Raw genomic sequence first — 25,799 nt, 5'->3', positions numbered from 1 at the left:
GAATCATTCATGCCGTCATCTGTTCAGTTTGGACACCTTTTTGGAACTTATTTGTTGTTAAAACAGGTCTAATCCAAATGTTCAAATTGTGCCCTGGAAGGTTTTTTTTAGTTCAATAATTTTTATTGAATTTCTAATAACACAAAAACAAAACAATCAGGGCCACCACACATATGGCTTCTTCACAGTGGCCTCGGAAACAGTACACAACTCCCATCCCCTAAACAAGTAAATAGTAAGTGTTATATATTACTTTTAGAAAGTAACTTGGGCAATACTGCCTGCTGGTTGACTGGACATCTCTGTTGTTGAGCTGTTAAATCTCACACATTTTGGAATACATATTCAGTCAGTTGAATCTTTTTGCTCTTTGAGAGTTGTATTAGATGGTCTGCTATCTTTTAATCCTACAAATGACTGGTGTTATTGTCTTTCCTGCCAATTGCATTCTGTATGCAATAGTTTAGATTATGATGCCTTCCATTCATTGCTTCATGCATTACTAATATCAGAGTTAGACTATTGCAATATAGCGCATTGTGGGATTTCCAAAATTAATCTGAAAAAAAATTCAGACCTTACAAAACGCTGCTCTCTGTCTTCTATGTCATGCAAGTAGATTTCATCATGTTACCCCTCTTCTAAAAAAAAAAACCAAAAAAAAAAAAAACCCTAAACGTTCTTCTTGTAGAACTTAGAATTAAATTTAAGATCCTCTTTCTCATTTTTAAAGCTTTCTGGATGGGTTATTCAACCTTATTTAAACTTTTGGATGATTCCATATGTGCCTCCTTGGATCCTCAGTCTTTGAATGATCAACAATTGGTTCCAGTGGTGTAGTAAGGGGGGTGTGGACCGCCCTGGGTGCCGATTTGGTTGGGGTGTTGGCACCTCTCCGCCATGCCCCACCACGTTCCCTTCCCCTCCCCCACCCCGTACCCCTGTCTTATCTTCACTAGCGCAAGCAACTTCTGCTTGTTGCTCGCGTCAGCCTGGTTCCCCTCTGAATCACTTCTGGGTCACGGGGTCTGGAAGTGACATCACAGGGAAATCCAACACTGGTGTGAGGAGCATGCTGCTGAAGCCACTCATGCTGGCAATGATTTAGAGGTGCATGGGGGTGGGGAGGGAGAGCACAAGTGTGGAACGGGGGATAGGAAGGAGGGGGGGTCGTGGGGGCACCTTCTACCCTTAATATGCCACTGATTGGTTCTGCCTGGACCAACATTTGCCCAATTGAAATCTACAAGGAATTCTGCATTCTGTTTTTTAGATCCATTTACTTGAAATAATTTACTTTTGTCTATTCGTAGAGAACTGTCACTTAAGAAATTTAAGAGAGCAATAAAAACTTGCTATTCGAGCAGGCTTTTGAGGCTTCCAATGGATGACGCATTTGCATGTGGACAGGCCACTCCATTTAATGTATCTTCTATATCTGTTTTCATTGTCTGTTATGTCTTGCAAGAGTGAATGAAGATATTTTAATGACTTTCCTATTTTATTCCCCCCTCCCCCCCTTTTTACTAAGCCATGGTAGAGGTTTCTAACGCAGCCTGGAGCACTAAATGCTCCGACACTGCTCTGATGCTCATACAAATTCAATGAGTGGCAAAGCATTTCATGCTCCAGGCCATGGTAGAAACCTCTACGTGGCTTAGTGAAAGGGTGTGTGTGTGGGGGGGGGGGGGGGGGCGGTTAGTTTGGAGTTATTTTCTTCTATTTAGCCTTTACACTACTTTGGCCTGCCAGTGAGTAAATGCTTGAGTACCTGAATGTAAAAACCGCTTAGACAATCTCCATTGATAGGCAGTATATAAGTAACAAATAACAAAGTAAAGGCAGTATTGAAAATGTACAGAAACTAAACTATAAACTCACTGACCAAAAAGTCTCTCTCCTGGACCTGGGTAACTTGGCAGCTCTGAAATAGCGATAAAATTCCCGGGGAGTTGGGAATGAAGGCTCTTTACACTGGTTCCAAATGAACTAGAAGAAGAAAAGGAACTACCAGGCCAACTCCCCCTCTCCCTCCCCCAAACCCAAAATATTTTACAAATCTCTGTGTGCTATTCTCTATGGAAAAGGTACTTGCATAGAAAGGAGGACAGAAGTGTGGTGTTAGCATGCAAGGAAGTATGTACCTTTACTGTCAGACTTAACTAAACTAAACTAAACTAAACTAAAACTTAGTTTTATAGACCGAGTCATCAACCAAGAGGAGCTCGACTCGTTTACAATAATGTAAACCATAATACATAAATTTGACAAGAAAAAGTATACTGAAATAGTTAATTTCCAAAATGTTTAGCACTAGGTGCAAAGATCACAAGTACCGTATACACTCGAATATAAACCAAGATTTGGGGGCCAAAAATGGCCTAAAAATGGGGTTCTAAACTTATATTTGGGTCAGCCCCCTCTGGAACCTATTGCAGGCCTCCATCGGGCCAAAAATACTAGGACTTGGGAACACGGATTAAGCTACTAAATAGTAGATATAAAACAAACTGGAGAAAATATTTCTTCACACGTGAAATTAAACTCTAGAATTTGTTGCCAGAGAGTGTGGTGAAATCAGTTAGCTTAGCGGGGTTTAAAAAAAGGTTTGGATCATTTCCTAAAAGAGAAGACCATAGGTCATTATTGAGATGACTTGGGGAAATCCACTGCTTATTCCTAGGATAAGAACATAAGAACATAAGCAGTGCCTCTGCCGGGTCAGACCAGAGGTCCATCCCGCCCAGCAGTCTGCCCCCGCGGCGGCCCAACAGGTCATGACCTGCCTTAATCACCAGAAGGGGCCCCCTTGCCCCCTAGGTTTCTCATCGAAGTCCTATCTTCCCATCAATGTCCTAACCCTCCGGCCTTGCACCTGCACGACCTGGTGAGCTGTCTATACTTATGCAACACCCCAGCACCTCCCTCAGTACCCCACGATCCCCTTTTCCCTCAGGAATCTGTCCAATCCCTGTTTGAATCCCTGCACTGTACTCTGCCGGATCACTTCCTCCGGGAGCGCATTCCATTTGTCCACGACCCTTTGGGTGAAGAAAAACTTCCTTGCATTTGATTTGAACCTATCTCCCTTCAGTTTCTCTGAGTGCCCCCTCGTACCTGTCGTCCCTTTTAGTCTGAAGAACCTGTCCCTGTCCACCCTCTCTATGCCCCTAAGTATTTTGAAGGTCTCTATCATATCCCCCCTGAGCCTCCTCTTTTCCAGAGAGAAGAGCCCCAGTTTATCCAGCCTTTCAGCATATGGGCAGTTTTCCAGCCCTCTTACCAGTTTCGTTGCCCTCCTTTGGACTCTCTCAAGAACTGCCATGTCCTTCTTGAGGTGCGGCGACCAATATTGAACGCAGTATTCCAGATGTGGGCGCACCATCGCTCGATACAGCGGCATGATGACTTCCCGCGTCCTGGTTGATATGCCCCTCTTGATGATGCCCAGCATCCTGTTGGCTTTCTTCGAGGTTGCTGCACACTGTGCGGATGGTTTCATGGATGGATCCACTAGCACACCCAAGTCTCTCTCAAGTCCGGTGTCTTCCAGCAATCTCCCCCCCATTTTATACTCGAATAACGGGTTCTTTTTCCCTATGTGCATGACCTTGCATTTATCTACGTTAAAGCGCATTTGCCATTTGTTTGCCCAGTCCTCCAGCTTATCGAGGTCCCTTTGCAGTTCCTCACACTCCTCCCTGGTCCTAACTCTGGCGCAGAGCTTGGTGTCGTCTGCAAATTTTATAACCTCACACTTTGCCTCCGTTTCCAGGTCATTGATAAATATGTTGAAGAGTAGCGGCCCCAGCACCGATCCCTGCGGCACACCGCTCGTGACTCCACGCCAGTCAGAATATTGGCCCTTTACTCCGACCCTCTGTAGTCTACCTGACAGCCAGTGCTTGATCCATCTGTGTACATCCCCGCCCACCCCGTGGTTCCACAGCTTCCTAAGCAGCCTTTCATGTGGCACCTTGTCAAAGGCCTTTTGAAAATCGAGGTAAATTATGTCTATGGGTTCCCCTTTGTCCACCTGACTGCTTATTCCCTCAAAGAAATACAGAAGGTTTGTCAGGCACGACCTTCCCTTACAGAATCCGTGCTGGCTTGTCCGCAGTAGGCCATTTTTCTCGATGTGCTCGCAAATGCTGTCCTTGATCATTGCTTCCACCATCTTCCCTATAACTGAAGTCAGGCTCACCGGCCTGTAGTTCCCGGGGTCACCTCTCGATCCCTTCTTAAAGATAGGTGTGACATTCGCCAGTTTCCAGTCCTCTGGTACCTCTCCAGTTTTCAAGGATAGGTTGCAAACATGCTGGATTGCGCCCGCTATTTCCTGACTTAGTTCCTTTAGAACCCTTGGGTGGATCCCGTCCGGTCCCGGTGATTTGCCGCTTTTCAGTCTGTCAATCTGCTTGAGGACATCCTCCCGACTTACCTCTATATGCCCCAATCTTTTGGCCTGCTCTGTTTTACTACTTGGGATCTAGCTAAGTACTTGGGAACTGGGTTGGCCACTGTTGGAAATAAGATACTGGGCTTGATGGACCTTCAGTCTGTCTCAGAATGGCAATTCTTATAGTGGTCCTGCGGTGGCTGGGACAAGAGGGATCGCTCCCACCTCCTGTCCTGGCCAAATCTAACAACTCTCACCTCCCTCACGCCTCCCCAATTAGTAAAAGCATACCTTTAAAGTCTCTGGTGGTGCAGCGGTGAACTGGGGTAGAAGTGATCTTCCTACACTCCTGCCCTGTGCAGAGCCGCTATCTGAATGGCTGTCACAAATTCTCATGGGAACATGTGAGGTTGGTGCGAGAACTCGCGATAGCCTTTCAGATAGCAGCTCTGCACAGGGCAAAAATGTAGGGAAATCGCTTCTGCCCAGGTTCACTGCTGAAACCAACAGGAGGCGGGAGGCAGGAGGGATCCCTCCTGTCTCTGCTGAACCACCAGGCATTGGGACAGAGGAGGGATAAGGTGCAGAGCCTGGCAAGGCAAGGAGGGAGGGGGGCTGGCTGCAGAGCCTGGTAGGGCAAGGAGGGAGGGGGGCTGGCTGCAGAGCTTGGTAGGGCAAGGAGGGGGGGGCTGGCTGCAGAGCCTGGTAGGGCAAGGAGGGAGGGGGGCTGGCTGCAGAGCCTGGTAGGGCAAGGAGGGAGGGGGGCTGGCTGCAGAGCCTGGTAGGGCAAGGAGGGAGGGGGGCTGGCTGCAGAGCCTGATAGGGCAAGGAGGGAGGGGGGCTGGCTGCAGAGCCTGGTAGGGCAAGGAGGGAGGGGGGCTGGCTGCAGAGCCTGGTAGGGCAAGGCACTTGAATATAAACACCTGGGTTTATATTCGAGTCAACCTTTTTTCCTCCTTTATGGGGAGGGGGGGAAGATTACTTCAGTTTATATTCAAGTATATACGGTAAAAAGTACACATGGAATTTCTCATGTTGCAAATGTTTGAAAATTGCCCCCTTTGAGGTCTGTTTTCAAATGGATTCTCCTCAGGTAAATGGGACAATTGCCCTTCAGATCTCAGAATGTTATGCGTGCTTTTTTCACAGGCTAAAGGGGCAGAGCAGGAGAAGGCCTGGAATGAAGTGGCTCAGGGGCCTATACTTATTTTATTTTGAAATTCTCACACATTTTTTTGTGCCAATATAAAGAAAGGGAACTAAAACTACACAAAAAGCCAATTACACCAAAAAGAAGTATACAAGCCCGCAGAACTGGGACTTAATGTTCTTTATTCGTCAATGACCCAACTCTGTCTGTGTTTTGGCATACAGCCTGCATCAGGAGTCTTTTAAATTAACTGTCATACGATTCTTCTATAGACTAAGTTGGCCCAATATAAAATGTCAACACTATCAAAATCAGAATAAAGAACATTGCCTTTTTCCTTTTTTTCATACACGTCCAGGGTGGGGAGGGGGGGAGGGAATACTTTATGATTTCTTATGCTTAAGTACAATTGTTGGGTATAAGGGGGGGGAATAAAGACATTAAAAAAAAGAATAAAGAACATTAAGTCCCAGTTATGTAGGCTCATACACACATTTTTTAGGACATTTTCAAAGTTCTTGCAAGTCAGCAAGTATTGCAAGTTCTCAGAAAATTCCATTAGGGAGGATCATTTTCCAGCTGTCCCCATGTATAAAGTCCATTGGGTATTGTTTACCCTCATACTTGACTCCAATTTTCAAAGTGAATATGCACACAAGCTTGCATTATAAAAATTCCCCAGGAAAATCACCTGCATACATTTACACCTGCTAGTTTGTAGGGAATAGTTTCCTGAGCAAAAAACATATGCACATATCTTTGAAACTTGAAAGTATATGTACATATACAACTCCTCTTCAGGCCTGTCTCTGGGAGCGCCTCTTTTCACTGTGGGTAACATGATGCCCAAGTACTTTCATTCCCACAGAGGTCATATTTCCATAGAGAAACCACTGCTTTATCCATAAAATGGCTTAGAACGTTCCCCTCCCCGGACAACACAAGTACAAACTGTTACACCAATAGAGTTTCCAGAATTTAACCCTGAGACAGCTAGAGAGGAGCAGTCTGAGAGCTGCTGACTGAAGTTCTAGAAAATCTCAGGCAGGAGATACCTGCAGTTTTTAGTTGTGACAGAGTCAGTCAGTGCTGGGGAGGATTCTACAGGCTCAACTTGTCCATTTTTCTGCCCCTTCAGTCGACCTCCCCGTCCAATCCTATTCTCCTATTTCCCAAACTTTTGCACTTCCTTACCTTGATGAACAGGACTGGGGGACCCTGTTTCCCAGATCCTGGGGTTCCATAGGGCAGCTCAACAGAGCCCTCTGAAGGACCAGCAGTGTAGACTTTGTCCCTTCTCTCTCTTCAGGCTGCTGCCTCTGTGATGGGGTCCCTGGGCTGGGAGAGGAGAAAGGCATTATTAAGCGTGGGGGAGCGTTAGGAACAACAGGATAAGTGCATGAATCATGGAGAGGGGTGAGGGTGCCAGAGCTTCCAGCCAACGGCAGGGGAATGCCAGAAAAAGGGAAAACAGTCCTTCCCAGCTCAGTAGAGTCACATGCAGATATTTGTTTGTGTGTGTGTGTGTGTAGGTGGGGTGGGATGCAACCCTTGTTAACGTTCTCTCTCCTGTTTCTGCCTCTGCTTAATGCAACAGATCCCCACGCATATGAGTCATAAAACTATTTATGCAAAACACTGAATAAATGGATCATTAACACTGGTGAGTGTGTGTGTATTTTGGGGAGCTGGGGGAGGGGCAATAGCATGTGTGCGTTGGGAGAGGAGAGCAGAGTGCAAGGGATGAGAAGTGATGTATCGGTGTGGGGGGGTCATGTTGTTGAAAGGAGTGTAGGAGGTGATAGGAGTGACAGGGTAGGTGTGTTGGGGGAGTAGAATGAAGTGTCAAGCTGTGTTTAGGATGTTGTCTCCAGGTTATCGCTGCTCAGAGAATGGAATGAAGTGTGCCAAGTGGTGGCCAGGTTTGGGTGCTCAAAGAACCGGAATGGGACGTCTGGGATTGCTTGAGAAGGAACATCCAGGTACAAATTCTCACAGGATGGAACAGTGTGACAGGGTTGAGGTCAGGTATGAGGGCTCAGAAAATAACACGGGATGTCAGAGTGTGTATGAAATGGGGAGTCCAGATATGGGTACTCGGACGAGGAAATGGTATATGTATGTGGTGAGGTGTCTGGGTATGGAGGTTCAGATGATGGCACGAAGTGTAATAGTATATGTGAAAGGGTGTGTCCAAGTGTGGGTGCCCAGATGATGTAATGGGGTTTCAGAGTGTATAGGGATGGGATATCGTGGTGTGTGTGAAATAGGTTGCCATGATATGGTTATTCATAGGATGGAATGTATAGCCTGGGCTACACACACCCACGCCCACTAAAGTTTAATATTTTTACAATATCACTCTGAGAAGGCTGAAGTTGATCTTACCATTATTGTTGAATTTAATTATCGGAATCTCTGGGGGGGGAGGGTGCCTTGGGGCCTGATAGTTGAGGGAGAGAGGGGCACAAGATTGTGCATGCCGAGTCAAACCAAGGTCCGCCAGAGTCCAGCATCTTGTCTACAACACTGGCCAGTCCCAGTCATAAGTATCCAGCAGATCCTAAAAAGTAGATAGGTTTTGCATAGGGTGCCTAATAACCTTACACTGGGTGTGAGGGAAGTCAAGATGTATGTGTGGAGGTGGGTTGGAGTCCTGAAGCTTTTGTAATGTCAATGGAATGTCAGGGGTGAGAGGGAATGTCAAGGTGTCAGAGGAATCAGGCTTGTGTTTTAGAGACATGAGGAAGCTCTGTGTGTGGATTTGGGGGTACAATTGTGGGTGTATGGGAAAAAGAATGTGTGGCAGTGTGTGTGTATATGTTGGAGAGATTTGGCAGAACGAGGGAGTGTTGGGTATGAGGAAAGCCAGGGTGTATATTTGGGGGCATGGGAAGATTTGACAGGATATTTAGCAGTATGGAGATGTTTGGGAGTGCAAGAGGAGTTAGGATGGGTGTTTGGGATTGTGAAAGAATCTGGGAGTGCAAGGGGAGGTGGGGTGTTTGTAATAGTTATGGGGATGTGTTGGAGTGGACAGGGTTTAGTATGGTTATTTGAGGATGTGGCAGGATATAGTGAGGGTGTTGGAAGTGAGAACTGTGTTAGGGATATATGTTTGGCAGTGAGGAGCGTGTTGGAGATGAAGTAAGTCAGGTTGTATATTTTGGGGTGTGAGAAAATTACGAGTGGTATTTGGTAGTGTGGGACTGTATTAGGTGTGTGAGGGGAGTCAGGTGTAAGGGTATTCAGGGTGGGTGTTTGAGGCCATATGAGAGGATGTAAGTGTGTTTGGTAGTGTGAGAGTGTAGGGAGTGTTTGACAGTTTAGGTGTGTGAGGATGGGTGTTTGGGGTGTTAGAGGAGTCAGAGGTGTATGTGTGTGTGGGTCTGGGATATATGAAGATTTTGGAGAGCGGCAGTACGAGTATGAGGGTGTGTTGAGGGTGAGAGAAGAGTTGGGGTGTGTTGCGAGTCAGGGTGGTTGTTTAAGGTTGTGAGAGGATATAGGGATTGTGCTGGGATGGAGTGAGGGAAGTGAGGAGAGTTAAGGTGTGTGTCTAGCAGTGTGAGCGGTGTTGGGATGAGAAAGTATTTGGGTAGGTATTTGTTGAGTGTTAGGGGAGTTGGGGTTGTGAAAGGATCTGTGATATGAGAGGAGTCAAGAGTGTGCATTTGGTAGTATGAGAGAATTTTGTTTGGATATTTGCCAGTGTGGGGGATGTGTTGGGGGTGTAAGAACAGTCAGAGTGCGTATTTGGGGTAGATGAAAGGGGAGTGCATGGCATGCACGTGGCAATATCTTCAGGCTCTCTGGTATAAAGGCAGGTCTGTGCTCGACCCACGCGCTTCTAATTACACCCTGCACTACCATCCCAGCTCAAACAGCTCATCATATCCATGGCAACACTGGCCAGCCCTAAACCTCAAGATTCCCTCCTCATGCTGGAATAATGTGTCACAGTGAAATCAGCAGCAGCCTGAACTTGGGCTTGTTATAAGGAAAATTCCAGTTTTGCCAATGCACCTCACTCCTGTACCCAGTGCTACATTTATCTGAGGCTGGACTGCTCAGACACATGTTCCTATGCCCTCCCCCGCTCCCAGGATGGGTTTGCAGCAGCTTCCTGATGGTGAAATCTAAGACAGGCGCACCAGCACTGATCTGAGAACTTGGCAGGAAAGAGCCAGAACTTTCCTAAAGCAGGGCACCAGACGAAGAGGGAAACGATGCCCTTGTACCACCCACCTCCCAATCTGCCATGCCACTAGATGTGATCAGAACAAGGACTGGGCTCCAATCCTCACCTCTGCCCCAATCACATTCAGATTCCATGCCAAAGGAACATGAAGAGAGAGGCTGTTTCATTGGTAACCCGTATATTAAGGGCGACCCATCGGCCACAGGGCTATTTCACCTCTGTGTCATGTGAAGCACTAGCAGTAACTCTAGAGAAAGTTCTATGAAAGGAGACAGTTACCTGACACACGTGTGTGGCAGCAGGAGCTGTAAATAGTAGACATATGTGCATGACAGAACTATGATCACTGTAGGTAAAAACAGAGGTGTGCGTGTGTGTGTGTGAGAGAGAAAGACAGACAGAGAGACAAGGCAGATCACTAACCAGTAACACGGGTGTGTCCGTGTGTGACAGCAGCAGCAGGCAGGCACTGTGACTTGTTAGACAAGAGCGTGACACAGCCGTGGGATCCCAGTGACATACCTGCATGCTAGCACGTAGAAGTTCCTGCCAGGGTAGGGGATTCCCTCCGCAACTGTCTCCCTCTCTCCGGCCACGGACTGGACGATGAGCGGCGTATGCATGCTGCAGCCCGCCCGGGAAGCCGTCCAGCCTTCCCTTAAGGAAGTGACTGTGGCTCGGCAGGAGGGAGGAGCCCCGCTTGCTCACTTCTCAGGAACTTCACCAACACCTTCCCGCTGAAAATTCCCTCCGGGAGCCACAAGTTCAAGATCACCTGCGCCTCCTTCTTTTCCCAAGACTCCACACCCTCCTCTACCGCTGTGTGGACGAGAAGGTTGCCTGGGCTGTGTGGTGGTGGATGGAGAGAGCTGGGCATGAAGCTCTCTGTAAGAGTATACTGCTAATCTCTGCTCTGGGAGGCTGAAGCGAGCATTGACCCCCATTTGCTCTCGGGGGAGGGGGGAGGGAGGACAATTTCTCCAGGGTAGGTGGAGTATGATCTCTGCTCTGTGTGTTGGGGATGTAACTTATACTCCTGTTGCACCTGGTTGATGGTGGGATTTTTAGCCTGACGTATTAATAAAACTGTTAGGGTTAACCTCGGTTCTGTTTTTATGGCTACTCTGATTTCTTTTGCTTATGAATAACTGTTGGATATAAGGGAGAGGGATTACTTGATGCAAGTTAGAATTTGATGGTATATTAAGTGTTATTAAAGTATAAATGATTGTATTATATGTTACACTTATTGTGAGCTTTAATTATTATTAGTTTTAGTTTAGTTTAGTTTATTAGGTTTTTTTTTATATACCGCCTATCAAGGTTATCTAAGCGTTTGGGTTTTTTTTTTTTTCACAATCAGGTACTCAAACATTTTCCCTATCTGTCCTGGTGGGCTCACAATCTATCTAACGTACCTGGGGCTATGGAGGATTAAGTGACTTGTCCAGGGTCACAGGAAGCAGCGCAGGATTTGAACCCATAACCCCAGGGGGCTGAGGTAGCTCCAGCCACTACGCCACAAAGAAAAGGGGATAGCAGGGCATAGATAGAGGATTCCTATACAGGTCCTGGACCTGATGGGCCGCCACATGAACGGACTGCTGGGCATGATGGACCTCTGGTCTGACCCAGCAGAGGCACTGCTTATGCTCTTATGTACATTTATTGTGAGCTTAAAAATGAATAAAGATTAATTAAAAAAAAAAAATAAAGAGAGCAATGTGCTCATATTTAGGCATTTCTTTGCTCACATTTTTAAAGCTCACAATAAGTGTAACATATAATACAATCATTTATACCTTAATAACACTTAGGGCTCCTTTTATCAAGGCGCACTTTACGGGGGTTAGCGCGTCGGACATTTCATCACGCGGTAACCCCCGCGGCAGCCTAAAATCCTAACGCCTCATCAATGGAGGCGTTAGGTACTAGCACAGCAGGTGGTTTAATGTGCGGTATTCCACGCGTTAAACCGCTACCGCGCCTTTGTATAAGGACCCCTTAATAGTGCATCAAGTAATCCCCCTCTCTTATATCCAATAGTGATTCATAAGCAAAAGCAATCATAAAATATTCCCATTCCCCCACCCCACCCTGGACGTGTATGAACCAAAGGGAAAAAAATAATATTTATTCTATACAGTAATTTCAATCTTTACAGTATCTTGTTAATGGCTCCCAAATAACCTGAAATTTTTCTAAATTTCCCTGCTGCATAGCAATTATCCTTTCCATTTTGAATATGTGACATAAAGAGTCCACATTGCTCTCTTTAAATCAAGGGTGTCCAACCTTTTAGCTTCCCTGGGCCGCATTGACCGAAAAAAATTTCTGGGGTAGCAGAGGAAAACACTGCATCGCCCTCGACCGGGGCCGCACAAAATACTTCTTGGGGCCGCATGCGGCCCTCGGGCCGCAGGTTGGACACCCCTGCTTTAAATCCAATAGTAATGAAGGCATTAGTATCTAAATCCTGAACAAAATAATAATAATAATAAAAATAAAAAATTGCCATACTGGATTACACCGATAGTCCATCTAACCCAGTATTTTGATTCTAACAGTGGTCAATCCAAGTCACAAGTACTTGGTAGAGTCCCAAATATTGTTGCAGCAGGATTCCATGCTACCGACCTAAGGGATAATTTTTGATTTTTTTTTGTTTGTTTGTTTAATGTTGTGACAATAGTTTAGTATCTAACAGTCTTAGGAACTTTATGCACAAAATATGTTTTTTAGTGGACAATTGCATAGACTGAACCACTTACACTAAATGTGGTGGGAAAGGAAGATTAACCTAAGAAAGATAAATGTATATGTTTATTGAAAGCTTCTATACCACTGCTAATGATTAGAAAAGTAAATTCAGAGTGATTTTTATGGGGGAAGGGGTAAAACCCAGACCTTGTGGATCTCAATCACACGTCCTTAAAAATCACTTGACAGCTGAGGTTTCATATTTCATGTCCGCAGGTCCGTGTTTTAGCCCCTCATTCCACCACTGTAACCGTTGCCATTTCTGACCCTATGGATGTGCTGACACTATAAATTTGAGGAAACACTTCAGCTAAGGGAGGTCTGTGTTTTACCCCAGAGCTGCGGCAGGAAAATGTATTTTTGCTTGGTTTAACTCAGTCTTGAATCCAGATCAGCAGGCCCATGACAGCTGCTCTAACTTCTAGGCTACTTTCTTAGCTTGTGAAATAATAAAGTTTTGCCGCTGTTAGTCTCAGCACACAGGCCTAATTTATAGTTTATATACTTATTACATTGCATAGGGGGTATATGAAGCATGCACTGCCCTTGTCAGTCCTCTGTTCAGTGTGTGTTGTGGGGAGAGGTTATTAATTTATTTTGAAAAGTTATACATGCCCAAGCACCATGGTTCGAGGCAGTTTACAAAAAACATGGTATGATAACGACAACAGAACACAAAAACATGAAAAACAAAATTCTTAACATTACATAATAAATGTAATGTTAAGAATTTTGTTTTTCATGTTTTTGTGTTCTGTTGTCGTTGTCATACCATGTTTTTTGTAAACTGCCTCGAACCATGGTGCTTGGGCATGTATAACTTTTCAAAATAAATTAATAGTAAATATGAACGAGTTATAGCAGAAAAAAATGATGCCCTAGTAAAGTATAAGAATGTCTGGTCTCCCATATACCATTACTGTTTGAATGAGTGAATTGATATTGTATATTCTTATTGAATTCATATAGCTCTTCCGCCGCTAGAATCTGATACCTCTCAACTGCACTTCCTTAGACGAGATATTTCTTGTCACCTCCTGCTTTACTTTGATAGTATGCCTACTCGATACTTGACTTCAATGTTGTTTTCATGTACATGGACCATATACTTTCTAATGTATTTATGTTGTCTTTTGTATTATGTTTTTGGAAACTTAATAAAACATTTTTGAACTAAAAAAAAACATTACATAATAAAAAGCTTGAGCAAAAAAAAAACTTTACTTTTTGTAGAAGGGAAAGGGGATGGTATTTGATATACCGCCTATCTATGATTACAATGAAATAACCTTCCATCACCCCAAGTACAAATAAATACCTGTATATAATGAATAAATTTAAGTGACCCGCCCAGTGGAAAACAAACCCAGTTCCCAAGGTTCACAGGACACTGTACTAACCATTAGGCTTTGTCTCCATATCAAAAGTGATAACATTAATAAAGACTTAATTTCATCTGGGAGCAAATTCCAGAGACTGACTTTTTTCTGCTACTGAAAAAAAAAATTACTTTATTTTTTTCTTAGTTTTCTAACAGAGTATAAAAAAAGATTTTTGAGTTGTCATCATAGGTCCAACACACAGATATAGATAGAGCAGAGATAAAAGATAAATTGAAAGCCTTAACAATAATTTGTACTTAATCCCCATCTGCTCACTGGTGTACAAGTGCATATGTGTTTGTGTAGCTGCTGCCTGTGTTCAAGGCTGAAATTTGTTGCCCAGACAGGATCAGGGATTAAAATGAAGTCTCCCCCATTAAAAATTCACAACTCCCCTCCCCATGCCAGTTTGTCTGAAGCAGACCATAGAAACAGATTTATTCTTAAATTAGTAACACTCCTCTTTGGCAAGGGCACTTACAGCTTGGAAGAAGCAATGTACACTTCTCCCTCTGTATTCACGGTTTCTGCACTCGTGATTTTGATTATTCATGGTTTTTCCACGAGTGCAGAAATGGGAACGACTGTAAACTGAAAAACCAGGAAGCAAAGTCCTCGCTCCCGACCCCACAAACTATACCCCCCAGGGTTGCCCTGCGAGAGGACGTGCCTTCCCACGCAGAGCGCCGTAGCATGCATGCTACGACTCTCCGCCTGAGCGACTGGACTTGCAGCGGCGTTGGAGGCAGGAGCACGAGGCCACGGCTGCTCTGTCAGGATTCCCGGGAGTGGGAGAGGAAATCTGTGATGGGTTGCTTCCCCTCTCCTGACCCCCTCCACACTCCCATCCGGTTCCAGAGGCCAGGTAGGGACCAGCCGAGGCCAGTCCATCCTCGTTGTGGGGAAGCTGCTAACATGCTGAATATGTGGAAAGTGCGGGAGCTGGTGGATAAAGAGTATGGCTTCCAGGGAAGAGGTACCTCCTGCCTACCATCCCCCCCCTCGCAGCTGATGAGTTGGACCTGTCATGGCGGCGCCGGGCTCAATTTGAAGGAGGCCACAGGCAGGGCAGGGAAGGCTGAAACATATATTATAAGTTATTTGCGGTTTTTCCGTATTCACGGTTCAGACCAGCCCCAATCACCACAAATACGGAGGGAGAAGTGTAGATACTTGCATAAAATAACAGCTTTCAAAGATGTTGTGTGGTGTTTGTGTATATTAGGGTTACCATATTTTTCTCCAGGAAACTCTGGCCACTGGCCCCCCCCCCCCCAACCATTCTGTCCTAGCCCCACCCCCACAATGCCTTCTCTCTTCTTCCGGATGAGCTCCAGTCACGTCTTGAGGGCCTGAAGCATGCGCGGAAGTGTGACGTCATCCAAACATGCTCAGAGGCCCTCCAGATGCAGCCAGAGTTCAGCAGGGCTTTTCAAAACCCAGAAAAATGCCAGAAAGTCTGTCTGGGAGCCCCGACAGTCCTCTAAAAAGATGACATGCCAGGGTTTTCCCAGCTGTCTGCTAACCCTAGTTCACATGTGTCAAACACAAGGCCTACGGTCCGAATCCAGCCTGCCTGGCCTTTTTATGTGGCCCGCAGAAATGCTCCCTCACTTCCCTTTCTCAGAGCCCAGTGTGTCCTCCCTCCCTTGCCGGTCCGACGTCGCCGTCACGCCAGAAAAGCTGCTGGCTTCGGCAGTGATTCAGTGGTGTTGTCCATGGCTCCCTCTGCTGCCTTCCGTCCATTGCGGTCCACCCAGGGAGAAACAGGAAGTTGCGCGTCAGAGACAGACCATGACAGGAGTGGGAGCCACATACAACACTGCCGAATCGCTGAGGCCGGCAGACTCCTTGGCTTGGCGGCGACAATGGACCGTCGCTGGAGGAAAAGAGACAGGGCTGTGAGGAGAGAGGGACTGGTGCTGGAGGAAAAGGCATGCTGGGCTTTGAAGAGAGCGAGATGAAGGGAGAGAGGTTGGACCTGGGGTAGTACAGAGAAAGAGGGAAAAAGATACTTGAAGGGAGAACCATTGGGAAGAGAAAGGGAGAAATGGTGGACTTGGGGGGAGGAGGGAGGCAGGCAGACAGGGGGAAGAGATGGGATGGGGGGCAGTTGGGAAGAGAAAGGGAGAGAAGTTGGATTTGAAGATGGAAAATTGATAGGTAGCTGAAAATGTAAAAAAGAGAAGAATGAGAAAGAGGGCGAGATTTGAGTGGACAGAGGCAGAAAAGAAAAAAGGAGAAAAGTCGAAAGGGAAAAATCAATATGTTGGAGATAGGGACTAGAGCAAGAGAGAAGAGGAGAAAAAAAAATGGACAGCAGACACTGAAGAGAATTAGAAGATAGACAAAATCAGAAAGAGAAACTGGGACTAAAAGCAAAATGACCAAATAAAGGTAGAAAAAAATCATTTTATTTTATATTTTGTGATTACAATGTCAGATTTGAAATGGGTATCCTGCCAGAGCAGGTGGTAAGACAGCAAGTGTGAACTAGGACAGTGGTTCCCAACCCTGTCCTGGAGGACCACCAGGCCAATCGGGTTTTCAGGCTAGCCCTAATGAATAAGCATGGAGCAAATTTGCATGCCTGTCACGGCCATTATATGCAAATTGCTCTCATACATATTCATTAGGGCTAGCCTGAAAACCCGATTGGTCTAGTGGTCCTCCAGGACAGGGTTGGGAACCATTGAACTAGGACATAAAAGAGAGACAAAGTCTTTTTTATTTATTCTGTAGCCAGCGTGGGGTTAGAGAGGTTGTATCCCTATACTTCTACTAAGACTAATTCCCTCCTTTGCTGGCGCACAGCATGGGTTTTGGCGGTGGTGGCGATTGATCCGATGCTCACAGAAGTCTTCCGAGTGTCAGAGCAGCCGCCGGTGCTGGGGCCCACGCTGTGCATCAGCAAAGGAGGTAAGCATCTTAATAAACAAATCCGGCCTGCGACTTAGCCCGTGTTTTAGATTTCGGCCCCTTAGGTGATTTGACTTTAACACCTCTGCCCTATTGCTGCCTGCTGGGGAAGGAGCCTGTGAACATAGTAACTTAGTAGATGACAGCAGATAAAGACCCGAATGGTCCATCCAGTCTGCCCAACCTGATTCAATTTAAATTTTTTTTCTTAGCTATTTCTGGGCAAGAATCCAAAGCTCTATCTGGTACTGTGCTTAGGTTCCAACTGCCGAAATCTCCGTTAAAACCTACTCCAGCCCATCTACACCCTCCCAGCCATTGAAGCCCTCCCTAGCCCATTCTCCCGCAAACGGCCATATACAGACACATACCGTGCAAGTCTGCCCAGTACTGGCCTTAGTTCAATATTTAATATTATTTTCTGATTCTAGATCCTCTGTGTTCATCCCACACTTCTTTGAACTCAGTCACAGTTTTACTCTCCACCACCTCTCTCGGGAGCGCATTCCAGGCATCCACCACCCTCTCCGTAAAGTAGAATTTCCTAACATTGCCTTTTGAATCTACCACCCCTCAACCTCAAATTATGTCCTCTGGTTTTACCATTTTCCTTTCTCTGGAAAAGATTTTGTTCTACGTTAATACCCTTCAAATATGTGAAAGTCTGAATCATATCTCCCCTGTCCCTCCTTTCCTCTAGGATATACATATTCAGGGCTTCCAGTCTCTCCTCATACGTCTTCTGGCGCAAGCCTCCTATCATTTTCGCCGCCCTCCTCTGGGCTGCTTCAAGTCTTCTTATGTCCTTCGCCAGATACGATCTCCAAAACTGAACACAATACTCTAAGTGGGGCCTTACCAATGACCTGTACAGGGGCATCAACACCTTCTTCCTTCTACTGGCTATGCCTCTCTTTATACAGCCCAGCAACCTTCTGGCAGCAGCCACTGCCTTGTCACACTGTTTTTTCGCCTTTAGATCTTTGGACACTATCACTCCAAGGTCCCTCTCCCCGTCCGTGCATATCAGCTTCTCACCTCCCAGCATATACGTTTCCTTCCGATTATTAAATCAGGTGAAGCTAGAAAATACCACAGAACAGTGGCCTCCAACATGTGGCACTCATAGCCAGCAACCCACACCACTACTGGGAGTAGAGAAAGGCCCAGTGAAGCTCTGCTGAGTCATGAGTGCCTGCATGGTCACACTGACATGGCTGATCAACTTGCTTTTCCTAGTACATGTGTGCACATACGCATCAATGTGACCATGCAGTCACACACAACCCACTGGAGCTTCCTGGGTCTTTTTCTCTGCCCACAATACTGGCATAACCTCTCAATCGCACACCTCGGCTTCAGCTCAGTCCCCCAACTCTAAGCGGTATGGAATTACCAGGTTCATGGTTGCAGGTAAACATATACCTCCCATTTTAATACTGGCTTGATAGGTTTGAAAATTAGAGAAAAAGTCTGCGGTATTTTGCATCAATATGCTGACATTGCAGCAATGCTGTGTAGTGGCTGTGTTGTGTGTACTTTCATCAGTTGCACTTACTTGCATGATGTTGCACTGTTGGACAGTAGTATTATGCTTGTAGACCCAAAATTAGTATTTAAAATTATACTTGTAAGCCTAAAATCTTTTCATGGCCCCCAGAGCTTTCTTGGGTCCACTTTGCGGACCTTTATGTGAAAAAGGTTGGAGACCTCTGTCAGAGAAGAAAATTCTCATCCCTGCACAAGGCAGGATTAATTCATCGAGGGCCCCTAGGCACACAAGTACACTGGGCCCCCCTACCCCACCCCACCATGCGCCCAGGCGGAAACAGGAAGCTGCATCAGAGGGAAGCTTTGGGCAAGCAGCACCACTTGCACAATTACAGTTCCCGTTTCCTTTCTTACCCAAGTTGCTTGCTTGTCTTACTTTCCGTCAATGGGTTGGGGCCCGTGTTGGCGATTGATGTTAGAAGGGCCCATCGCCGTTTGGAAAAAACAATGTTGATGCCCTCCTTCATCGGGCCCCCCTGACCATTTCGGGCCGGGCACGTGCCTACTTGGCCTATTGGTTAATCCTGCCCTGTCCCTGCAGCTAGACAAGGGGTGGGGACCATTGAGAAAAACATGATACACCGAAGTACAAACACGATGAGCCCTAGCTCTGGTTGGGTGCTTTGAACCTCATCAGTGAACATTAATGGGCTCACCAAATCACTAGTCTCTAAACTCCCAGTGAAAGACTGGTCTTCTGTCATTTTTCACTGAAAAAGATGTAGAGAGAAACAAGTGTGTTGCACGGCCACGTGCATAGACAATGACCACTGTGGAGAACATGTCCCAGCATGAAATGAATGGGAGAGGGGAAACTTAGAATTAGATTACATGTCCCCTCTCCAGTGACCCAAGCTTACTGGGAGCAAACCATCCTTAGTGAGAAGATCAATGTAAGCTGATCAGTGACAGACTGGGGAAGCAAGACTAAAGGTATGTTTCTATTTTTACTTTAAAAGGGGTAGTCACATTAGTTTGGGGTAACAAAAGTGACAGAGGCCGGTGGCACGTTATATACTCACTAGTTTATTGAGACCTGAGCTTTCAAGGGTCTGATAAAATGATCTCTGATCTTGAAAAGCTCAGGCCTCAATAAACTGGTTAGCCCACGGTACCGGTGAGTGTCCATCGGGACAGATTCTACTTTACAAGCTGATTGTCGCTATGTCTGTGAGTAGTGGCCAGTGCCCTTGCTGTAGCTCGATGCAAAACAGGGCTGTGTCGGGTCTGGCTGAAGTATTTTCTTGTTTGAATATTGTTGCGATTTGAATATCAGCAGTGGAATATTTGTGTACACCAGTGATTGGTCGTCCCAGGCATCGATGAAGTACCTTACTGCACAGTAATGATTTGGTATGTAATATGGATAGTGAAGATTTAAGATTACAAAAATCCACAAAAAATTTTCTTGAGACCATACAGGACTACACAGGAAATGTACGTACTAAAAATATGGGGTAAAAAAGTTCTCTTTTTCTCGATTGTCATAGCTGTCTTTCACTACTATATTATTCTTTGTAGTCTATAAGCTGCCATCTGCTTCTCATGTTGTTACTGTGATTTGTAATTTGACATATTTAATCATTTTATACTGCTGTAGTTTTTACATTATGGGGTTTGTGCGATTGTTATCTTGCTTTGATTATTTTATATAGAAAGGCAAGTAAAAAATGTAATCAATTGGGCTCAGGGCAAGAGAAATAAATTGGAGGATGGAGGGGAGAGCCTGAATACTTCCTGGAGACAGCATGGAAGGAAATGCAGTAGGCAGGCACCCCCAGTGGCATAGCAAGGGTAGGAGATGCTGGGGTGGTGGCAACCCCCCATCCCACGCCACATTTGTGCCCTCCCTTCCCACACCTCTTAAAATCTTCACCAACAGGAGCAGCTTTTCCGGTCTGCTGCTCGTGCTGGCTTTCCCTCTGAAATTACTTCCGGATTGCAGGGCCAGGAAGTGACATCAGAGGGAGCCAGGTCCATACGAGCAGCAAGCTAGAGTAGTTGCTCACGCTGGTAAAGATTTTAAAGAGGTACTGGAGAGTGGGGAAGAGCATGAGTGTGGTGTGGGGGGGCTGAGAGGTGTCAGCACCTCCATAAAGATGGCACCCGGGATGGTGTCCCCCCCCCCCACGCTACTATGCCATTGGGTACCTTCAGCTGCTATCAAAACTGGACTCAGCCACAGACATCTACTAGCAGGTGAAACTTTGCTACCCAGCTTAAAACCTGTTCCTGACACTTCACCCCCCGAAAAAAAAAAAAAAAAAAAAGTGAAACTTCTAAACTCCCTACGTAGTATTGGCCAGTTTCATCCCACTTGTGAAGTATTTGAGTCCTGTCTAACTTTTTCATCACCCACTCATGGTGGATTCTTGCAAAAGTTGTGCCATAGGCATGCGAATGCAATGACCTTAGTAATAACAAGGAGAAAACCTCCCCACTGCTAGCTTTCCTCGCCATCTAAACAGGAAAACACACTCATCTGCTCACATCCTGCTCCTGCACATGGGGCTCAGAGAGTTGCAGTGCTTATGAGACCTGGGTTCCCATTTCTGGATCAGGCTCCTGTTGTTTGGATTGAGAATGCTGTACTGATAGGAGACCTGGGTTCCATTCCAGGCTCAGGTTCTTGCTTCTGGGACTGGTAACATCACACAGGTTAAGAGATCTTCATAACTAAACTCTTCTTTAAAAATAGATCCAAGGACTTCCTGGGACATCATATTCAGATATTTCCTGATGTCTCTAGAGACCCAAAAAAGAAGAAAATAATTTCTACTTCTGAAATCTGGAGTGACTCAATAGGGGGTATTTTCTTTTTGAGATATCCATGTAAATGTGTAGTTAGATACTTATCTTTGAAGTATATTTTTACAGAACCATTTCATTTGACAAGTTTTCTCTCAATGAAACGTCTTGAGAAAGGAATAGCTGCGCCTAAGGAAGGTTAGCTCTCTGTACTGTAGTAGACATGGCTTTCTTGATAACTCATTTTGACTTATTTTGTTCTACTCTTTAAATCTTGGATCCAAGATTGAGGACTAGTGTGCGATCAAATCAGTTTATATTATTTTATGTAATTTTATTTTTAAATTTAACTGTGTATTTCAATTTTGGGAACTCAGTTTATTTGTTTTTGACTGCACTTTGCTGTACAAGAAGTTTATGCTTGGTAATATTATAAAATTCTATAAATAAATAATTTAAAAAAAAAAAAAAAGAGATCTTCATAACTAAACACAGGCACCACAGCCAGGGCAGTTGGCAATTTGTCACCATTCCTATCACATATAGGAACAGTATCTGTTTGAGAAATTCTATGAAGCTACTTCTACCACTATTTCTTATTTCTATAGTGTTTCCAGATACACGCAGCACAGTACATTAAACATGCAAGAGCCGGTCCCTGCGCAAAAGAGCTTACATTCTAAGTTATGACAGACACACAGGAAACAGGGTGGATCAATATATGGTGCACATGAAGGGTAACTTGACAGCTTTATAAATTTGCAATAAATCTCCTCCTCTTCCAGTCAAAGCTGAAGAACATCAGCACCAAAATTATTCTCTTCTCATCCCATTTTATCTGATGAAAGGATTTTAGTATTTCATCCTGATGAAGTTTACCAAGAACGCAAATTCCTTCGTCCCTCCACAATTATCTATCAGAACTGTTTTTGTACCTTGTACTTTATTTTTTCAAATTTCAATACTAGAAAAATACAAACATTAGCTTACTTACATACAGAAAGATAAGCGATCCCTGCTCATGCACACACCCTGACAGTAGTGACAGGAGAAGCAGCCTCTTGTCACTGCTATCAGGGCTCAGCCCAGTCCAGATCTCTCTTGCCTGCTCCCGGACTCTCCTGCTCTCTGCCGTGCAAGCCCATGGATTTAAAACCTGCACTGTGGAGAACAGCAGCAGAGAGCAGGAGAATCCGGGAGCAGGCAAGAGAGATCTGCCCGACACCCCCTCCAGGCCCTGATCTCTCCTGCCTGCCCTGCTCTGCCGCCCCCCCAGAGAAAAAAGCAGGAGGGATACCAACTCCCTCCTGCCATCAGCGCTTTTTTAAAAATGCTGCATGCATGCAGCACGGCCCTCGCCCCCCCTCACACCCCCCGACTGGTACAGCCCTCGCCCTCCCCCGGCAGTAAAAAGTTGTGAGCAGGAGGGGTGCTCAGTCCCTCCTGCTCCTAGGCCTCCTACCTACCCGGCCCAGTCCTGGTCAGGCCAGGAGATCGGGCTCAGCCCACCCACCCCAGTACCTGTAAAATAGTTGGGAGCAGGAGGGGTGCCTGGTCCCTCCTGTTCCTTGTGCAAGGCTCCCCAACATCTTTAGGAGCAGGACGGGAGCCTGGACCCTCCTCCTGCTCCTACGCCGCTCCAAAATCTTCGGGAGCAGGAGGAAACTCCTCCTGCTCCTACTCTGCTGCCCGCCTCTGCCCAATAGCGGCCTTAGGTCCCGCCCCGGCACATCATCTAATGCACATGATTGGCTGAGGCACCTCAGGCTCCTTCCCCTTTGGAGGGGCTGGGGTACCTCAGCCAATCAGGGACCTCCTTAGGGCCATTAAAAAAAAAAAATTATCTGTAGTACCTGAAGAAAGGAGAAATTAGGTTCTTACCTGCTAATTTTCTGTTAGCCTGTAGACTGGTATAGTCCTTACGAATGGGTTATATGCCTCACTGCTACCAGCAGGTGGAGACTGAGAACAAACTTGTATATCAGGATAGACTCCCCCCTAGCAATCAATCTGCCGAATAGCCAAGCAGAACCTAAGAAAGACTTCAAGTGAAAACAGTAAAACACACTCTGAATAGGAGTGTAAACACAACAAACATCTGTAAACAACTGTTGGAACATGTGTTGAACTTAATCCTGGTATATAAAATATCCCCACAGCTCACCAGCTGAGACATAGCCGCTGTTCTTACTTCTTCCCGGCCCTAGAAAAATACTAGAACCCGCAGAAAACACAAAATCTACACGCAAGCAAACAAACACATGCAATCACTGCTCAAAGACAGATAGGGTGGGGGACTATACCAGTCTACAGGCTAACAGAAAGAAAATTAGCAGGTAGGAACCTAATTTCTCTTTCTGTATCGCCTGGTAGACTGGAATAGTCCTTACAAATGAGACGTACCAAAGCAGTACCCATCAAGGGTGGGACCCCCGAAGGGCCGACACCAGAACACAATAACCAAATACCATGTACCCGATGTGCTTGAACATCCACACGGTCTGACAAAGGAATGCAAAGAAGACTAAACTGTAGCCTTGCAAATATCCAATAGGGGCACTAGAGAAGACTCAGCCCAAGAAGCTGACTGAACCCTAGTGGAATGAGCCTTGAGAAATTCTGGAACAGACTTATTCTTCAGAATAGTCTCCTTGATCCAACGCGCAATAGTAGCCTTAGAAGCACCATCCCCCTTACGAGGTCCCACTAGAAGGACAAAGAGATAATCTGATTTCCTGATCTCCTGGGTCCTGTGCACATAAGAGCGAAGGACTCAACCGACATCCAACTTGTGCAACTGTCTGCTCGAAAGAGCCCCCCTCGGCTACCCAACACCGGGAGGACCACTGCCTGATTGACATGAAAAGGAGAAACTACCTTTGGCAGAAAGGAAGGAAAGGCCTCAGACATCCCGCTCCCTAGAAAACTCCAAGAAGGGAACTTTACAAGAGAAAGCCTGTAGCTCAGAAACACGTCTAGCAGAAGTAATGGCCATAAGAAGACAGCTTTAAGAGTAAGGTCCTTCAAAGAACAGTCACCCAACGGTTCAAAGGGTGGGCACACTAGAACTGACAGAACCAGATTCAGATCCCAAGAAAGGACAGAGGGTCGTACGGGAGGCTTGAGCAATTTGGCCTCCCGCAAGAAGTGAATCACATCAGGAATGGCAGTCAAATGCTGACCTTTCAACAACCCACGAAAGGCTGACAAAGCCGCAAGCTGAACCCAGAGAGAAGAATAAGTCAGTCCCCTGTCCAGGCCATCCTGCAAGAACTCTAAGATGGTAAGTAGAGAAGCACGAAAAGAGACCGCTCTACGCACAGCATACCTCAAATATACGCCAAACTTTCACATAAGCCCGAGAGGTAGAAAGCCTCCGGGACCCCAAGAGAGTTGAGATCACTTTATCTGAATACCCCTTCTTACCCAGGCAATCCCTTTCAAGAGCCAAGCCGTTAAGACAAAAGGGACCTGAATCGAACATTGGAATGGGACCCTGAGTTAGAAGGTCGTCCAAGAGAGGCAGAGGAAGATGATCTGTCAACAGATGCCTCAAATGATCAGCATACCACGGCCGCCTGGGCCAATCCAGAGCCACCAGAACCACAAGGCACGGAAGTCGAACTACGTGGAGAACAACTCTGCCCATTAATGGCCACGGACGGAACACATACAACAGCCCCTCCGTTGGCCATGGTTGAACCAGAGCATCTAGGCCCTCGACCTGACCGTCTCTGCGATGTCGGAAGAAGCGGGGTGTTTTGGTGTTGACACTTGTGGCCATCGGTTCCATGAGGGGCTGACCCCAAGACTGCACTATCAACTGAAAGGCTACGGGGCTTAAGACACCACTCTCTGGGATCTAGCACGTGACTAAGGAAGTCCGCTTGAACATTCTCCACTCCGGCTATGTGGGAGACTGATATGTCCTGAAGATGAGACACGCCCAGACCATGAGCAGAGCCACCTCTTGCGCCACCAAAATGCTCCGGGTGCCCCCCTGATGATTGACACAGGCCACTGCCATGGCATTGATTGAAAGAACCCTGACTGACTTGCCCATCAGAAGCGACTGGCAGGCTAACAGCGTCAGATGGATGGCTCTGGTCTGGTTTCCAAGACATTGATCGACCAAGAAGCCTCCTCCGTGGACCAGGTGCCCTTAGCTGAGTGACCTAGACACTGAGCTCCCCAACCGAGAAGACTGGCATCCATGAGCAGAACCACCCACTGCGGCTGGTTCAGATTCGCCCCTTGTACAAGATGGGAGGTTTGGAGCCACCAATGAAGACTGCACCAAGCCAAGTCCAGAAGCGTTAACAGGGTGATACAGACTGTGCTTCTGAGGCGATCACTTCCGAAGAAGAGCATACTGAAGAGGATGCATGTGGCCCTCGACCACCCAACAACATCGAGAGAGGCCACTATCGACCCCAAGACTTGGAGGAAATCCTGCGCCCAAGGACACTGGGACGCCATAAGCAGGCAAATCTGAGATTGCAATTTACTTACCCGGGACTCTGGAAGGAAGACCTTCCCCAAGGAGGTGTCTAACACCACTCCATGATACTCCAGGCACTGAGATGGAGACAACTGGTTCTTGGAAAGGTTGATTACCCATCCCAGCGACTGCAGAAACTCCACCACCCGAGCCATGACCCAGGTGCTCTCTTTGAACAACTTCGCTCG

At 46.2% G+C, this 25,799-nt stretch overlaps 1 protein-coding gene across 3 annotated transcripts in view; it reads right to left on the bottom strand.

Annotated features, from left to right (window-relative positions):
* Positions 1–10,425, bottom strand: part of RIN1 (Ras and Rab interactor 1) — a 52,690-nt gene extending 42,265 nt beyond the window's left edge. The window contains exons 1-2 of one of the 3 annotated variants that reach the window (XM_033957244.1): positions 10,273–10,425; positions 6,744–6,887 (exon numbers count right to left, since the gene is read on the bottom strand). In XM_033957244.1, coding sequence (XP_033813135.1) covers positions 6,744–6,887; positions 10,273–10,373 — 245 coding nt within the window. In that variant the 5' untranslated portion in view covers positions 10,374–10,425. Of the gene's footprint in view, positions 1–6,743; positions 6,888–10,173 lie in introns of all 3 variants that reach the window. The other 2 variants (XM_033957243.1, XM_033957245.1) reach the window with 2 other exon arrangements.
* Between the last annotated feature and the right edge of the window lie 15,374 nt (positions 10,426–25,799).

Source organism: Geotrypetes seraphini, chromosome 8, assembly GCF_902459505.1.
Source record: "Geotrypetes seraphini chromosome 8, aGeoSer1.1, whole genome shotgun sequence".
Taxonomy (NCBI): domain Eukaryota; kingdom Metazoa; phylum Chordata; class Amphibia; order Gymnophiona; family Dermophiidae; genus Geotrypetes; species Geotrypetes seraphini.
This window is presented reverse-complemented; position numbering and strand designations above follow the sequence as displayed.